Below are 16,546 nucleotides of genomic sequence, written 5' to 3'. Positions count from 1 at the left end.
CCATCCCATCTCCATGAGCTCTGTCTGCACAAGCCTCAGTTTTTTAAATCTATTTCTTTAAAGTTTAAAAAGAAACAATATGCTATACAATTATCATTATATAAAGCACAAACAGTACAAAGCAAGATCAACAAATCCCCCATCTCTGCGTCCCCTTCACAAATATCCCCTCTATTATCATGAAAACTGAACTGAACAAGCCAGGTTACTACAGAAGGCTACATAGAAAATTCATACTAACAGAATACCTTGGTCACACGAACACAACACAAATGCCAAATACATAATAGCTGACCAAACATGATAAACATAAACCAAAATCCCAAGAAGCCACACCTTGTATGTAGTACAACACCAAAGAAACAGAAAGCTATGCATTTCCTCCTATACTGTGCAAAATATAAATATCATATGTGCCAAGGATGGTGGTAGGGGAGTGCAAGAGAGAGCCCTAAGTCTGCTGGAAGCTGAATAAGGCACGGCCTGATAGACTTGGGGACCCTCCCAAATTTCTGCCCTGGGTCCCTGCTATGTTAACACCAGCTCTGGTGGATACACATTTCAAGTCTGCCATATTTTAATCACAAAATAGAAACTTATTTTTGTCTACCTTTTGTTGTCTGATCATTTTATTTTTCATATCATGTTGGTCCCAGGCATTGGTCTCTTTTTCCCTATGTCTTCTGTTAACTTACTTGCCAGGGTCTCCTGCCCATTTGACATTTCTTCTTTTTTTCAAACTCACTAACCATCGTCCGTCTCTGTGTACCTATTTTTCCCTATGTTCAGCATCTCCCTTCTCTGTGTCCCCTATACTTTCCTGTCTAGTATCTCCCCTGTGTCCATCTCCCCATATTCTTCATCACACTCCATGTCCCTATCCCCTCTATGTCCTACATCACTCCTCTATGTCCCTATGCCCCTCAAGTCCAGCATCTCCCTTTTGTGCTCTTGTTCTCCCCCATGCCTTGCATCTTCCTTTTGTGTCTATATACCCACCTCCCATGTTTGGCATTGACCCTCTTTGTCCATATACCATCCCTATGTGACATCTCCCCTTTGTGTCCCTGTCCCATGCCCATCTCCCACTGTTTTTTGTATACCTCCCTCTGACCAACTTCTTCTCCCCTCTCTTCTTCCTCCACACCAATTCATCTGTCTCCCTCTCTCTTCCCTCCCGTTTTCTGCTATATGTTCAATATTTAACTTCCTCTTTATCCCCTTGGTTGGACATCTCTCTTTTCCCTTCCCTCTCTATTTTCTACTTTCTCTCTAGTAGCCCCCTCCCATGGGTCTAGTGCCTCTCTCCTTTCCTTCCAGCTCACTCCTCCTGTGGGTTCATCACCTCTCTCACTTCTCTCCAACTCCAGTCCCTAACCCCCATGGGTCCTGTACCTCTCTTCCTTCCTTCTAACTCTAGCCCTCATCCCCCATGGGTCAAGCACCTCGCCCTTTCCCTCCAGCCCCCCTCACCCCCCCCCGTTCATGGATCCAGCACCTCTCTCCCTTCCCTTCAACTCTAGCCCTCACCTCCCTATGAATCCAGCACCTCTCTCTGTTTCCTCCTACTCTGAATTGATTTGCTATGGTTTGATGAGAGTGAGGAAAGGATAGAGCAGAGTCCTGTAACAAAGAAGTATGCTTTTGCATCCTGCATATCTGTTTTCAGACTTTCCAAGTAACTTTTTGTTAGCAAACACTGACCATAGTTCTTATACAACCCCATTTTATTCCTGAACCCTCGAGTAGTCAAACCCTTCTCACGATAATTCTTGTAGGAAGCTTCATTTGCATACTTTTGATCCTCCTCTATTACCTCTGCTCTGCCCTCCAGTTCCTCAGATGTCTTCCTACAAGTGAGAAAGTAGGAGCTTGTCTGATCTGCTTGTGCTTATTTTCTATACATTTAGACTTTTTCACTGATTTTGTCCTGCAGAGGATCCCTTTTGGGGACAGCTTTGGCTGTGGGGGACTGCAAACTCTGAAGCAGAGTCTCTGCTTCCAGGGAGTTGGCTGCTTTGCAGTGCACCCTTTGGATAGCCTGCATTTACAGATCGGAAGCGCAGGGACCTTTCCCTTAGGAGCATAGCTCACCCAGGTTCTTCCATCAGTGGGCATGAGCACAGTTTGCATGGCTCCATGGTGGTTTATCCAGGGTCTGGGTCAACTGTGTTTCTCCCCATTTGTGCACGCGGGCTCCAGAAGAGGTTGAGGTCTCCAGCTGGGAACCAAGGCCCAAGAGGCAGTCAGAAGATACAGGCAGTCCACTTTATAGAGTAGTTGAGACAGAGGATCTCCTTGTAAGGTGTTTCAGCTTCCATCTTTCAGCTCCCAGCACAGTGAGTATCAGGCTGACAGTCTGAAAGATTGATTTTGGAGGTCTTCAGAATTGAGTTTTGGGAGGTTTCAGTTAGTCCTGGGTTCCCCCACCTGAAAAATCCTAAAATCATCATTTTAAAATTTTTCAGTGTGCTTTTCCCGGGCTGTTTTAGTTTTAAAATCGCTGTTGCGGTGACCATCTTGGATTTCCCAATTTCAATTTAAAAGCTTATTTCTGCCTCAAAACACCTTGTTTTTCTCCAAAAATAGGTGGGATAGACTCCTCATGGCAGGTTATTTCAGACGCATGCCCTGTTTTTGGCGGAAGGCAATCAGAGGAGCATCTGTATTCTATGTGCCATGCAGAACATGAGGGGGGGAGAGCAAGAGCCAATACTTTGGTCCCCCCTGTCCCCTCAGGGGGTTCTGGGTCTCAGTCCACCTGAGGGCCATCTAAAAGGTCTAGATTTGAGCTGGGGAGCAGCTCTTGTGAGTCCCTGGTGAAGCGCAGTCACAATTCAGAGGCAAAATCATGCAAAAGTGCAAAACAGGGACCATAGGGGTTCCCCCTGAATTAGTTAATATGATGTTCCATGCCTATCTAATTAATCAGGGCTTCATGAATCCTTCTTATATTGTAGCACTGATGGCGCTGGGGGGTGTTCCCCACCCCCCCCAAGTTCGCTGTTTCCCAGCAGAAGTGCCTTGAGCAGCCTAGGGTTTGTCTGCCTGCAGACGAGTCAGATAATCCAGATGCCATCTTTATGCCCTTACTTTCCCTGACAGGAACTTCTACTGTGGGTGGTGATGATGATATAGGACCCTGATTTGGGAGCAAAGGTTAGGACTGTAAACCAGGCATGGATGTTATTTAAAAATACCATCTTGGAAGCCCAGACCAGATGTATACCATCGTGGAAGCCCAGATCAGATGTAGTCCATGTATCAGCAAAGGTAGAGAGAAAATGAAACGAGAGCCGGTATGGTTAAAAGGTGAAGTGACAGAGACTATTATTAAAGCCAAAAAAACTCCCATCCTTTAAAGAATAGATAAAGGATCAGAATGAAGAAAAGAAGAGTCACAAGATGGCGGACAGGAAGCAGAGGGTTGGAATAAAGGGGCATTACTCAGACTGGAAATGGGTCACGAGTGGAGTTCCGCAGGGGTCAGTGCTGGGACTGCTCCTGTTCAATGTCTACATAAACGACCTAGAGGTGGGAACAAAATGTGAGGTCATTAAATTTGCGGATGACACCAAACTATACAGCAGGGTTAAAACCATGGAAGACTGCGAAGATCTCCAAAAGGATCTAACGACACTGGAAGAGTGGGCCAAAAAGTGGCAAATGAGCTTCAACATAGGGAAATGCAAGGTCATGCATGTGGGGAAAAAGAACCCGATGTTCAGCTACAAAATGGGGGATCACTACTAGGGGTAAGTAACCTTGAAAGAGACCTTGGAGTGATGGTAGACACAACACTGAAGGCGTCAGCGCAGTGCGCCACAGCCTCGAAGAAAGCAAACAAAATGTTGGGTATCATTAAAAAGGGTATCACCACCAGGTCGAAGGAAGTCATCCTGCCACTGTATCGTGCAATGGTGCGGCCGCATCTGGAATACTGTGTCCAGTACTGGTCGCCGTACCACAAAAAGGACATGGCAGTACTTGAGGGAGTCCAGAGAAGAGCAACTAAGCTGATAAAGGGTATGGAAAATCTCTCATATACTGACAGATTGAAACAGTTAGGACTGTTCTCCCTGGAAAAGCGGAGACTTAGGGGAGACATGGTAGAAACCTTCAAGATCCTGAAAGGCATAGAGAAAGTAGACAGGGACAGATTTTTCAAACAAAGGGGGACCACAAGTACAAGGGGGCACTCAGAGAAATTGAAAAGGGACAGGTTTAGAACAAATGCTAGGAAGTTCTTTTTCACCCAGAGGGTGGTGGATACATGGAATGTGCTTCCAGAGGCTGTGGTAGACAGGAGCACTGTACAGGGCTTCAAGGAAGGCTTGGATAGGTTCCTAGAGGACAAAGGGATTGAGGGGTGTAGAGATGGGTTATAGGGATAGGAGTAGAGGTAAGTTACAGGAATAGGAGTAGAGATAGGTTATAAAGCTAGTCAGGGACCACTGCTCAGGCAAAAGGGCCTGATGGGCCGCCGCGGGAGCGGACCGCTGGGCGAGATGGACCTCTGGTCTGCCTCAGCGGAGGCAACTTCTTATGTTCTTAAGCACTGGCAAGTTAGATGCAAAGCATTGATAAAGAAAGTTAAGAAAGAATATGAAGAGAAACTTGCAAAAGAGGCAAAAATTCATAACAATTTTTTTAGGTACATCAGAAGCAGAAAACCTGTGAGGGAATCTGTGGGACCATTGGATGATCAAGGAGCAAACGGGGCGCTCAGGGAGGATAAGGCCGTAACGGGGAGACTGAATGAAATCTTTGCTTCAGTCATTACAGAAGAAGATGTAAGAAATCTGAACCGCAACTGGTTTTCAAGGGTGGTGATACGAAAGAAATCTCGATAAATCTGAAGATGTACTAAACCAAATCGACAAGTTAAAAAGTGACAAAAATCCTGGACTGGATGGTATATATCCCAGGGTACTAAAATAACTGTGGTGCTGACCTGCTGTTAGTGATCTGTAACCTGTCGCTAAAATCGTCAGTAGTACTTGAAGATTAAAAGGTAGCCAATGTTAACGCTGATTTTTAAAAAGGGTTCCAGGGGAGGTTCTGGGAATTGCAGACTGATAAACCTGACTTCAGTGCTGGACAAAATGATGTAAACAATTATAAAAAATAAAATTGTGGAACACATAGACAAAAATGATTGAATGAGACAGAGTCAGCATGGGTTCAACCGAGGGAGCCTTGCCTTACCAATTTGCTTGACTTCTTTGAAGGTGTGAATAAACATGTGGATAAAGGTGAGCCGGTTGATGTAGTGTATCTAGATTTTCAGAAAGTTTTTGACAAAGTTCCTCATGAGAGGCTCCTGAGAAAATTAAAGAGTCATGGGATAGGGGGCAAACTTCAGTTGTGTATTAGGAATTGGTTATTGCATAGAAAACAGAGGGTAGGGTTAAATGGTTATTTTTCTCAATGGAGGAGAGTAAACAGTGGAGTGCCGCAAGTATCTGTACTGGAGCCGGTGCTATTTAACACATTTATAAATGATCTGGAAATTGGAACGACTAGTGAGGTGATTAAATTTACAGATGACATTAAACTGTTCAAAGTTATTAAAACACATGTGGATTGTGAAAAATTGCAGGCAGACCGTAGGAAATTGAAAGACTGGGCGTCCAAGTGGCAGATGAAATATAATGTGGGCAAATGCAAAGTGATGCACATTGGGAAGAATAATCCAAATCACAGTTATCGGATGCTAGGTTCCACCTTGGGGGTTACCGCCCAAGAAAAGGATCTGGGTACCATTGTAAACAATACGAGTAAACCTTCCGCCCAATGTGCAGCAGCAGCAGCAGCCAAGAAAGCAAACAAGATGCTAGGAAATATTAAAAAAGGGATGGTTAATAAGACTAAGAATGATATAATGCCTTTCTATTACTCCATGGTTCGACCTCACCTGGAGTATTGTGTTCAATTCTGGTCTCCTTATCTCAAGAAAGATATAGCAGCACTAGAAAAGGTTTAAAGAAGAGTGACCAAAATGATGTAGAGGATGAAATGCTTCGCATATGAGGAAAGACTAAAAAGGTTAGGGCTCTTCAGCTGGGAAAAGAGACAGATGAGGGGAGATATGATTGAAGTCTACAAAATCCTGAGTGAAGTAGGAAGAGTAGAAGTGGATCGATTTTTCACTCCGTCAAAAATTACAAAGATTAGGGGACACTCAATGAAGTTATAGGGAAATACTTTTAAAACCAATAGGAGGAAATTTTTTTTCACTCGAATAGTTTAGCTCTGGAATGCATTGCCAGAGGTTGTGGTAAGAGTGGATAGCTTAACTGGTTTTAAGAAAGGTTTGGACAAATTCCTGGAGGTAAAGTCCATAGTCTGTTATTGAAAAACACCTGGGGGAAGCCACTGCTTGCCCTGGATTGGTAGCATGGAATGTTGCTACTCTTTGGGTTTTAGCTAAGTACTAGTGGCCTGGATTAGCCACCATGAGAGTGGGCTACTGGGCTTGATGAACCTTTGATCTGACCCAGTAAGGCTATTCTTATGTTCTTATGACTGTTCGAGCTGTCAGTGCTAATAAGGTTGATTTTGGAATCCCTCCAAGTTGAGACTCCCCAGGGCACTGAAGCACAGTGCTCTCTTATGAATAGCTATAAGCCATAGTTATCCTGTTTTTCAGAGGATTCTTATATTATGAGGATGCTTACAGATTACTTGGAAATTTCGGAAAGGTCCCTGAGAATGGTAAAAGCTATGACTAAGCTCTATCAGATGGCTGCTACATTTAATCAACTTTTTGTTTTCCCAAAGTTGGATTCTTTGGTGGCACAGGTTATCAACCGTACATCTTTCCCTAGTGAAGGTAGTGTGGTGTTGAAAGATACCCAAGACTGCAGAATAGACTTTGTGCTCAAACAGCTTTCGACTTCACTGCCTCTGGTTTGAAGGCAGCTGCAGCAGTGTCCTTTGTTGCTAGAGCCTGTCATTCTGGTTGCGACATGATCCAGATGCTATTGTGGACAAGGATGTCCCATTTTTGATTACAGGATGCTGATGCCCTATGTGATCTCTTCAGAGTTATAAGCAATCTGTCGGCTTACTCTTATCTCCATATCCAGAATGCTGTGGATTAGACAGCAGTCAGGCGATTGTTCTTCCAAGGTGACTTAATTAAGCTGCCATTTAAGGGGAAGTTAATTTCGGTAAGGGTCTTGACAACTTTATAGCCAGTATACAGGACCACAAACCAAAATCTTTACCTGACAGCAGGCCCCGGTCCTCTAATGGATCGGAGCACAGTTCCTTTTTTGCTTCCAGGCGATATTGTCAATATTCTGGAGTTTCATCAGGCCAGAGACCATTTCAGAATGCCAAACAAAGGTTAGGAGGGTCAGGCACCTGCAGTCATCAGGATCCCATTCTACCTCCATCTCAAAGAAGCTGTTATGATGCCAGGCCAGCGGGAGGTTTTTGGCATTTTTAGAGGAAGGGTCAATCACCACGGATCACTGGGTGCTGGACATTCTTCGGGAAGGGTAAGAACATAAGAATAGCCTTACTGGTTCAAACTAATGGTTCATCAAGCCCAGTAGCCCCTTCTCACGGTGGCTAATCCCTGTCCCTAGTACCTGGCCAAAACCCAAGGAGGAGCAACATTCCATGCCACCAATCCAGAGCAAGCAGTGGCTTCCCCCATGTGTTTCTCAATAACAGACTATGGACTTTTCCTCCAGGAACTTATCCAACCTTTCTTAAACGCAGCTGCGCTATCCACTCTTACCACAACCTCTGAATGATTGGCTTATCAGAGCCCTGACGTAAGTCAGAGCGACACCAGGTGGTTCACCAGGTTGTCTAGATGCTGCAGAGGCTAGGCTTGGGTGATCAACTTCTGGAAAAGTCACCTCATTCCAATGCAGGAGTTGGAATATCTGGGGATCTGATTCGCCACAGGTGTGAACAAAATATTTCTTCAGAGGCGCACAAGGAGAAGCTTCTCCTACAGATCCAAACTCCTCTTTGCACAGCCTGGCAATATTTGCAGGTGCTGGGATAGTTTCAACCATAGACATTGTCCCCTGGTGAGAGCCCACATACAGCCACTCCAGGAGACACATTTCCTGTTGGTGTCCTCAAAGGGATCCACTACATCAATGGCTCCCCTGGACAATGGGGGCTCATCTAAGTTTAGTCTGGTGGTTGATCTCTCTCTCCCCCTTTCTCCCTCTCCCTCTCTCCTTCTCCCCCTCTCTCTCTCCCTCTCCCCCTCACTCCCTCCCTCTCTATCTCTCTCCCCCTCTCCCTCTCCCTCTCCCTCCCTCTCTCCTCCCCCAAGAGGACTTCAACTCCATATTGTGACCTGGGTGATTCTGATGATGGACACCAGTCTTTACGAATGGGGGGATGCATTACAAGGGGCGTTTGATTCAGGGATGCTGGTCTCCTCAGAGGAAGTGGTAAATCAACTGAGTGGAGCTTTGGGTAATCCATTTGGCTCTTCTGAGGTTTGAGAGTACACTACACAACAAGGCAGTTTGAGTCTTCTCATACAATGTAGCGGCAATGACATAAGTCAAGCATTAAGGGGCACAAGGAATGCACTTCTATGAGTAGAAGCCCAAAGCTTTTTTGTTGGACGGAAACTCATCTGCTAGCGCTTTTGGCAGTGCACGTGGCAGGAGTGGCAAAGTACAAGCAGATTTTCTCAACCACCAAACTCTGGATCCCAGGGAGTGATCACTATCCCAGAAAGCTGTCATTTGTATAGTGAAGAGATAGGGTGTGAACCAGGAAGCAAAGGTCTAGATGCCATGGTTCAGCCCTGCCCCAAGGCAGGTCTTCTCTATGCCTTCCTTCCGTGTCCCTTGATAGGTCGTTTGCTGTGCAGAATCATGGTGCACCAATGAAGGGTAATTCTGGTGGTGCCAGACTGGCCGAGGCACCTGTGGTATGCAAACCTAATATGTTTACAGCTGGGTCAGGGTCTCAAACTTCCCTGCTATTCACTCCTCATGCAGGGTCCAGTAGCCCTGCAGGATCCGGAACTAGTGCACAGGGGCAACTTGGATGGGGTAGTTGCATCCTCCAGAGTAAAAAGAAGTTGACTTTTACAGCGTACGTAAAGGCTTGTAAATGTTTCCAATACTGGTGTGTATATAAGGATGAGGACTTGGGCTCTGCATTGGTCCCGGTGGTACTCGCCTTTCTTCAAGTGGTCCAAAAAATGGCCTGGCTGTCGGCACAGGAGAGCCGGCCTTACTTGGTTTGGTCCTAAGCTCCATGGGAGCTCCCTTTTGGCTCATCTAGATGTGGTTAGATTTTTAAAAGGCATGTTATGACTCCGCCCTCCATTGCGACTGCTGATCCCAACTTGGAATCTTAACCTGGTTCTCAGGGTACTTGTGAGTCTGCCCTATGAGCCACTGGATCAAACTTCTGTGATGGATCTCACCATCAAGAAGGTATTTTTGGTGGCCATTACCTCCGCCTGGAGGTATCCAAGCTTCAGACTTTGTCTTGTCAAGATCCTTTTCTTAGAATTACAGACTCTAGTGTGACTTCCTGCCAAAAGTGGTCTCCAGTTTCCATGTCCATCAGGTTTAAGGAGGTATAACAGGGTGTTGAAATCTCTGGATGTGCACAGGCTGTTGCTGAGATATTTGGAGGTCACGAATGAGTTTCGCGTATTAGATCATCTGTTTGTGCTGGTTGGCCTAAAAAGGTCGACCGTCATCAAAGGCCTCGATTTCCTGATGGATTCGTATAGTCATCTCTTCCACCTATATCAGAACTGGGAAGCAGCCTCCTGTTTCTGTGAAGGCCAATTCCAAGCGAGGCGTTGTTTCCTCATGGACGGAATTTTCAGTGGTTCCCTAGAAGAGATTTGTGGAGCCGCCACTTGGTCTTCTCTCCATATGTTCACAAAGTTTTACAGAATAGTTGTGGCAATCAGGCAGGATTCCATTTATTTGGATCTTCAATCCTGGTGGCAGGCTCATCGGTCTCACCCTGAATTTGAGGAACTGCTCTGTTACATCCCCAGGGTTCAGGAATAGAGTGGGGTTGTGCAAGAAGGAAAGATTTAGGTTCTTACTTAATTAATCTTCCTTCTTGTAAACTAAACTAAAACTAAACTAAACCTTGGGTTTATATACCGCACCATCTCCACGAATGCGGAGCTCGGCACGGTTTACAGGAAGAAAGATGAGAGAGGAACTACAGTGGAGAGATTAAAGAGTTAGGTGTAAAGGGGGAAGGTGAGAGGCCTAAGAGGGGGGAAGTGTTACAGTTTTGAGAATAGCCAGGTTTTTAGGTGTTTGTGGAAGAGTTGGAGGGAGCTTGAGGTTCGGAGAGGGGAGGTGAGGTTATTCCAGATCTCAGTGATTCTAAAGGGGAGGGATGACCCAAGTTTGCCTACATGGGAAATACCTTTTATGGAAGGGAAGGATAGTTTAAAAATTTGGGAGGATCTGGAGGAAGTAGGGGTTGGGGAGTTCCAGGATAGAGGGATAACGGCAGGAAGGATGCCATGTAGGATCTTGTAGGCCAGACACGCACATTTGAAGTGGATCCTGGGGATTACTGGGAGCCAATGGAGCTTAGACAGGAGTGGTGAGACGTGATCAAATTTGCTTTTCGCGAAAACAAGCTTAGCTGCGGCGTTCTGAATCCGCTGAAGTCTGTGGAGGCTTTTCTTGGTTAGGCTGAGGTAGATAGAATTGCAATAATCCAATCTGGAGAGGATGATGGATTGTACTAGGACTGCGAAGTGTTTTTTGTGAAAATAGGGTCTGACTTTCCTTAGCATGTGAAGGCTGAAGAAGCATTTCTTCACCAGGGATTGGAGATGTTCATTGAAGGATAGAGAAGAGTCTAAGGTGACACCCAGAACTTTGCTTGAGAACTCGAGCTGTAATGGGGGGCCGGTGGACAATGGGATGGAGGAAGGTAGATGGTCTAATTTTTGGCCGAGCCACTATTTCTGAAACTCGCCCTGCGAGATTTTGATTCGCCTGCTGTCTACCTCAGTCAATACTGGTAAGTTGGACATCTTGTTTTTCTGCCAGCCTTAGCAAGAATACCATCCATGATGATTGCTTTCTTAGTTCCAGGGGAGTCAATTGGTGATGTGCCCCTCTCTGTTTGTGTAGGCTGGATTCTCTTGGTTCATTGTTCTATTTTCCAAATGTTTGATTATTTGTTATAATGTTTAATGATATGAGCAAATTAGACATGTTTCTCGGGGAGTTTCCCTGTACCCCTCCCTCTTCTGTGTTCTCTATGGGAAAGACTGTCTACTTTGTTACACACTGAGGAATTGGAGGGCAGTGCAGATGTAAGAGAGGAGGAGCAAAAGTATTCAAATGAAGCTTCCTACAAAAGTTCTCACGAGAAGGGATTGACTACCTGAGGGTTTAGGAATAGAGTGTGGGTTTACAAGAAAGAAGATTAATGAGGTAAGAACCTAATCTTTCCATATTCATGAATAACCCATTATTCTGCTATAGTTTGCCTTCTGGAGGCCAGAATGACAGGGGTGACTTCTATGTGTAGAAGGTTAGTTTGTATTATGTTTATGATACTTTTAAGTTTAAAACAAAGGTACTTTACAAATGACTTTATATTGGTTTTCCAAACTTTCTTTGACCTTGAAAAAGGTAATTGCAATTTTTTTTCTCCCAGTGGACCTGTATTATGTTTGGCAGTTAGCTCTAATGGTGAACAATGTTTTAGTGGTGGCACTGATGCAGCCATCCAGTGGTGGAACATACCCAGTTCTAATGTGGATCCATATGATACATATGGTAAGTATATGCTCAGAACTGCATATTAACATTACTTTATCTAGCTTTTAGAAAATATGAAACAAAATCCAATGAAGGACTGTACACTGGAAGTTTTAAGAAAGGATCTTGTTTCCCAGATTTACTAGTGTATTTATGGTGGTACTTAATTAAATACATAACTTTATAGTTGCTGTGATAATGGCAGTAACATTTTCTCTGAGGTCAGTGAGGACTGAAAAATCCTCACATATGTGTGATGCCACCAGCCTGGCATGAGAAGCACTACCCTAATAACTTTCCTCAAAGCCTTTGAGTAGGCTCATTGTGCATGCAGATCTGTTCTGTGTGCTGCTGTCATGTAGGAATTCCTCATTCTTCATTTTTCACGGAGTTAGCTGGATCTTTTGTGTGTCATTATCACCTCGGCGCCTTTTTCCATTTGTAAGTCCTATTTCTGTTTTGTAGGATCCCCAGTACTATCTTAATTAGATTTTTTGTTGAAGTTACTACTACTACTACTACTACTATTTATATAGCGCTGAAAGGCATGTGCAGCGCTGTACATTTTGACATTTATAGACAGTCCCTGCTCTGAAGAGCTTACAATCTAACTTGGACAGACAGACACGACATATAGGGTTGGGGATGCAGAACCCAAGGTGAAAGGAGTTAGGAGTTGAAAGTTTTATTTCTTATTTGGACATTAGCTAAAGGCCCTGAGTTCTGTGCTGGTAAAATGATGTTACCATCAAATCATTTGATTTCACTACATCTATTTTTCTGGATGAAATGTACCAAAAGAAGATCTCCTGGAGCTTCAAGATGTGCTCCTGATACAATGGGTCCATATCCTGGTGCCTGCAAAGCCTGGGACCTGATCATGATCCTTTCATTGTATTCTTGCAAAATTTATTGCAAAATCTTTTTGGAAACCAGACTAATCCATCAGCATTGAAAACATTGTTCTCCATAGGTGCTGCGACAGATACCGGAGATGTATCAGCATCACAAGTGTCCCTGTAATCTTTGCCATTAAACCTGCTGGAAGCAGTCATAATCTAATTTCCATCTGAATAAGAGGATATTTTTGTTCTTATCTTTGTTGGTACTAAGGGACTACCATACAGGTCATTGGATGGAGGCTGAAACGTTTTGACATTGCTCTGCATCAAAGCATGGCATGAGAACACTAAGGCACCAAGGTCATTGGTGTGCTCAAAATGCCTTCAGTGTAAGACCTCTTATCCTTGTCCCATTTGGAAAGGGGGCAACATATTCCTTGGACTCAAGATCCTGGTTCTAGTACACCCCAAACAATTCAGGAGATTGTGGTCAGTTCTACTGTGGTGCCATCACCTTTGTTGATAGTGGCCTTCAAGAAGTAGCTCATACAGAAATTCAAGGAGCAGATGGAACACTTCTTCATTCGACATAGTACTGCAGGAGATCATTTTCCAGTGGGAACCAGAAATGACCAAAGAAACAAAGGACATAAGGAATGGGATTCACTCTGTATTCTCTATACTAATATTGATTGTTGATTCTTAGTTCTCAACATGGCCATGTTTCAGCGAAACAAACCTTCATGAGGAGTACATAGACCTTATAAGCATGCAGATAAATAAAATATAATCACAACCTAATATTGTACATAAAAGAATGAAAAATCAGTAATTAGTTACAAAATATCAAATGAATAAATAATTACATTTAAAATTAATTAAATCGTAAGATACCTAAAATAAGTACAAGCTAAAAATTACCACCATAATAAATGGATGATTACATAGAGACAATTGTGTAGAAATAACCATGAGCATATCACCAAAGTATATACATATACAGTATATGCAGAAAAAGATACTGCTGAATGCAGGTTAGTTTTTAATGCGTAAATAAATAAACATATGATTGAAAAATATATTGTCATCATTAGGCAAATGAGATCCAGTCAATACTTGGGATTCATGCTATGCCTGAAAGGGACACCTTGATACGAACACCTGAAGGGAACTTTGAGTCAAATTTGACCACAGCAGTGTCCATTTCCAGTGCTTTAAGGGAAAGAATCTTCAGTGTCTCAACACTATAGGACTGACCCAACAGTCAGTGGTGCAAAACAGGCAAAGACTGATTTCTTCTATGAGTCTTGAGAGAAAGGAAAGCCTCGAATAACAAAAAGAGGCAATGGAGATATCAGAACCAACTTGTGGTCACAATGTCTTTAATTAACAGTTTATACCTTAGAATAATGGTGAGTCCTAAAAAAAAACCTAAAACCAACAAAGTCCCAATCAGGATCCAAGTTTCGACGATTCCGTCACCTTCCTCGGGGGGACAATTGCAAACTTATAGCGTACTGCAAACAGTGCATATAAACATGTCGGTGTCTCTACTCCATGAAAGAAGAGCCTTGGAGTCTGATGAAGAGGCAGGTTGCTTTTATAGGGGAGCTCCAGAAGCTGTATTTTTTTTCTTCATCATTCTCAATATATCACATAAGAGCCAATAAAGAATACTAAGTACTTTACACAGTCAAAGCAAAATGCTGAGGAATAGATAGTGCGAGAGTAATCGGATAGGGATCAACTGGTTGGAGAGACTGCAAAAGGGTTCTGAGAGAAAATTAGGTCAAGGGAAGGAGAGAGGTCAGGGATGAATTAAGAGTTTGTGAACAGATGAGTTTTAAGCAGGGATTTGAAGACAGAGAGTGAGGTTTGGGACCTGAGGTAGGAAAGGAAGGAATTCCAAAGTTTTGGACCAAGATAGCTAAAGGCAGTTTCATATAAAATATTGAATTTGAGGGAAGTTGGGGAGGAGAAGATAGAGGAGATTGGCATTGGAGGAGTCAAAGTTCAGCAGTGGTTTGTATGGAATTAGCAAGTTACAGCTGGAACAGTGTGAAAGCAAACTTTATAGATGAGGGGAGGCTTAAATCTTGTAGGGGCAGAGAAAGGTAATCAGTGCTCAAAATGAAGAAGAGGGGTGACATGGTCAAAACAATGTGTGCATGGTGAAGAAGTTTGACAACGGTGAATTGAATGAGCATAGTGGGAGGCCAGCATAGAGGGAACCGGTGCAATCAAGGCAAGAGATGACATAGCAAGCAGCAGATTATGGATAAGGGGAGGGGAAAGAAGGGGATGAAGGGAGCAAATATGGTGCAAGGAGGAGCAGATGAAAATGTCAGTCTGTGGCTTAAATGAGAGTTTAGAGTTGAAGATGACATCAGTAATTTTACTGATTCTTTGAAGGGAAGTAGCTGAGCACCAATAATTGGGAGAGCTGGAAGGGAAACATAAGGATTAGGGAACAAGATAGATTTGCATTTTGAAGAGAGATGCAGAACCCCACAGAGGAGAGCTCTCTTTCATTGATTGTTTGGGAAATGGCTTAGGCCAGGGGTGCCCACACTTTCTGTGCTTGCGAGCTACTTTTAAAATGACCAAGTCAAAATAATCTACCAACAATAAAATTTAAAAAAACAAATCACACTGTACGCTCATAGGCTCTCTGCGCTGAAAAAACACTATTATAGTTTAGTGAAAGGGGGCCATAGTGCAAAATATAGACAGCAGATATAAATTCTCAAAACGGACACATTTTGATCACTAAATTGAAAATAAAATCATTTTTCCTACCTTTGTTGTCTGGTAATTTCATGAATCTCTGGTTGCACTTTATTCTTCTGACTGTGCATCCAATATTTCTTCCCTTCTTTCAGCCTCCTGTATGCTTTCTCTCCTTCAGACCTCATTCCCTCCCCCAGCTTTTTCTTCCTCTCTCCCTGCCCCCTCCCCTTTCTGTCTCCCTGCCCCCCTTTCTTTCTGTATGTTTGTCTTTCTCTCTCCATGCCCCCTTTCTGTCTGTTTCCCTGTCTTTCTCTCTCCATGCCCCCTTTCTTTCTGTCTCCCTGCCCCGTTTCTTTTTGTCTGTCTTTCTCTCTCCATGCCCCATTTCTTTCTTTGTCCCCCATTTCTTTCTGTTTCCCTTCTTTTTTTCTGTCTCCCTGCCCCCCCCTTTCTATTTTTTTTCTTTCTCTTTCTTTCTCCCTGCCCTCCCCCAAGCCACCACCATCGGGGAACAGGCCACCACTGCTGCCGCAATTGGAGAACAAGCTGCGGTGGCGTTCTGAGCTCTCCCTGCTTCCACTCCATAAAGAGGACGCAGAAGCGCCGAGATCAGTCTTCCCCACCCGATGTCAATTCTAATGTCAGATAGGAAGTTCCCTGCCAGCCAGGCAACAATTGGCTGGCCCGGAACTTCCTCTCCAACATCAGAATTGACGTCGGGTGAGGAAGGTTGGTTGGCCCAGCGCTTCAGCTTCCTCTTTATGGCGTTAGGAAGCAGGTAAAATGCAAAGGCAATGTGAGTCTATCACGGAGCCTGGAATGGGTTCTGCGATTGACTTGCATTGCCTTCGCGATCTACTGGTCGATCGCGATCGACCTTTTGTGCACCCTTGGCTTAGGCCATCCCATGTCAGTTAGAGATGGAGGAAAAACCTAGGGCAAAACCATTGCATATATTCCTAACCCCATTTTTCCCCACAGGGATTCTGTGAGAGTGCTTGTTCACAGAATACAGAAGGAAATACAGATAAGAATGTGGGAGACCCCCTTCATATCTTCTACTGATGAGTTTGACTCTGTGGAGTCCAGAATACTTGGAGATTTAAGAAGCAATAGTTTCCTCACCATTCCTTAATGGTTGAATCTATAATCAAAAGAGCCACAAGCTCTAACTGGGTGCCCTTTGGGAGAGGAGGCACAGATATTGGAGCAGGG

General features: G+C 44.0%; 1 protein-coding gene across 4 annotated transcripts in view; it reads left to right on the top strand.

Annotated features, from left to right (window-relative positions):
- STRN3 (striatin 3) overlaps positions 1–16,546 on the top strand; it is a 317,039-nt gene that overhangs the window by 247,845 nt on the left and 52,648 nt on the right. For all 4 annotated transcript variants that reach the window (XM_033950963.1, XM_033950965.1, XM_033950962.1 and 1 more), the window contains one exon: positions 11,656–11,777. In XM_033950963.1, the coding sequence (XP_033806854.1) occupies positions 11,656–11,777 (122 nt within the window). The remainder of the gene's footprint in view (positions 1–11,655; positions 11,778–16,546) is intronic.

The sequence above is a fragment of the Geotrypetes seraphini genome, chromosome 7 (genome assembly GCF_902459505.1).
Source record: "Geotrypetes seraphini chromosome 7, aGeoSer1.1, whole genome shotgun sequence".
NCBI classification, from domain to species: Eukaryota; Metazoa; Chordata; class Amphibia; order Gymnophiona; family Dermophiidae; genus Geotrypetes; species Geotrypetes seraphini.
This window is presented reverse-complemented; position numbering and strand designations above follow the sequence as displayed.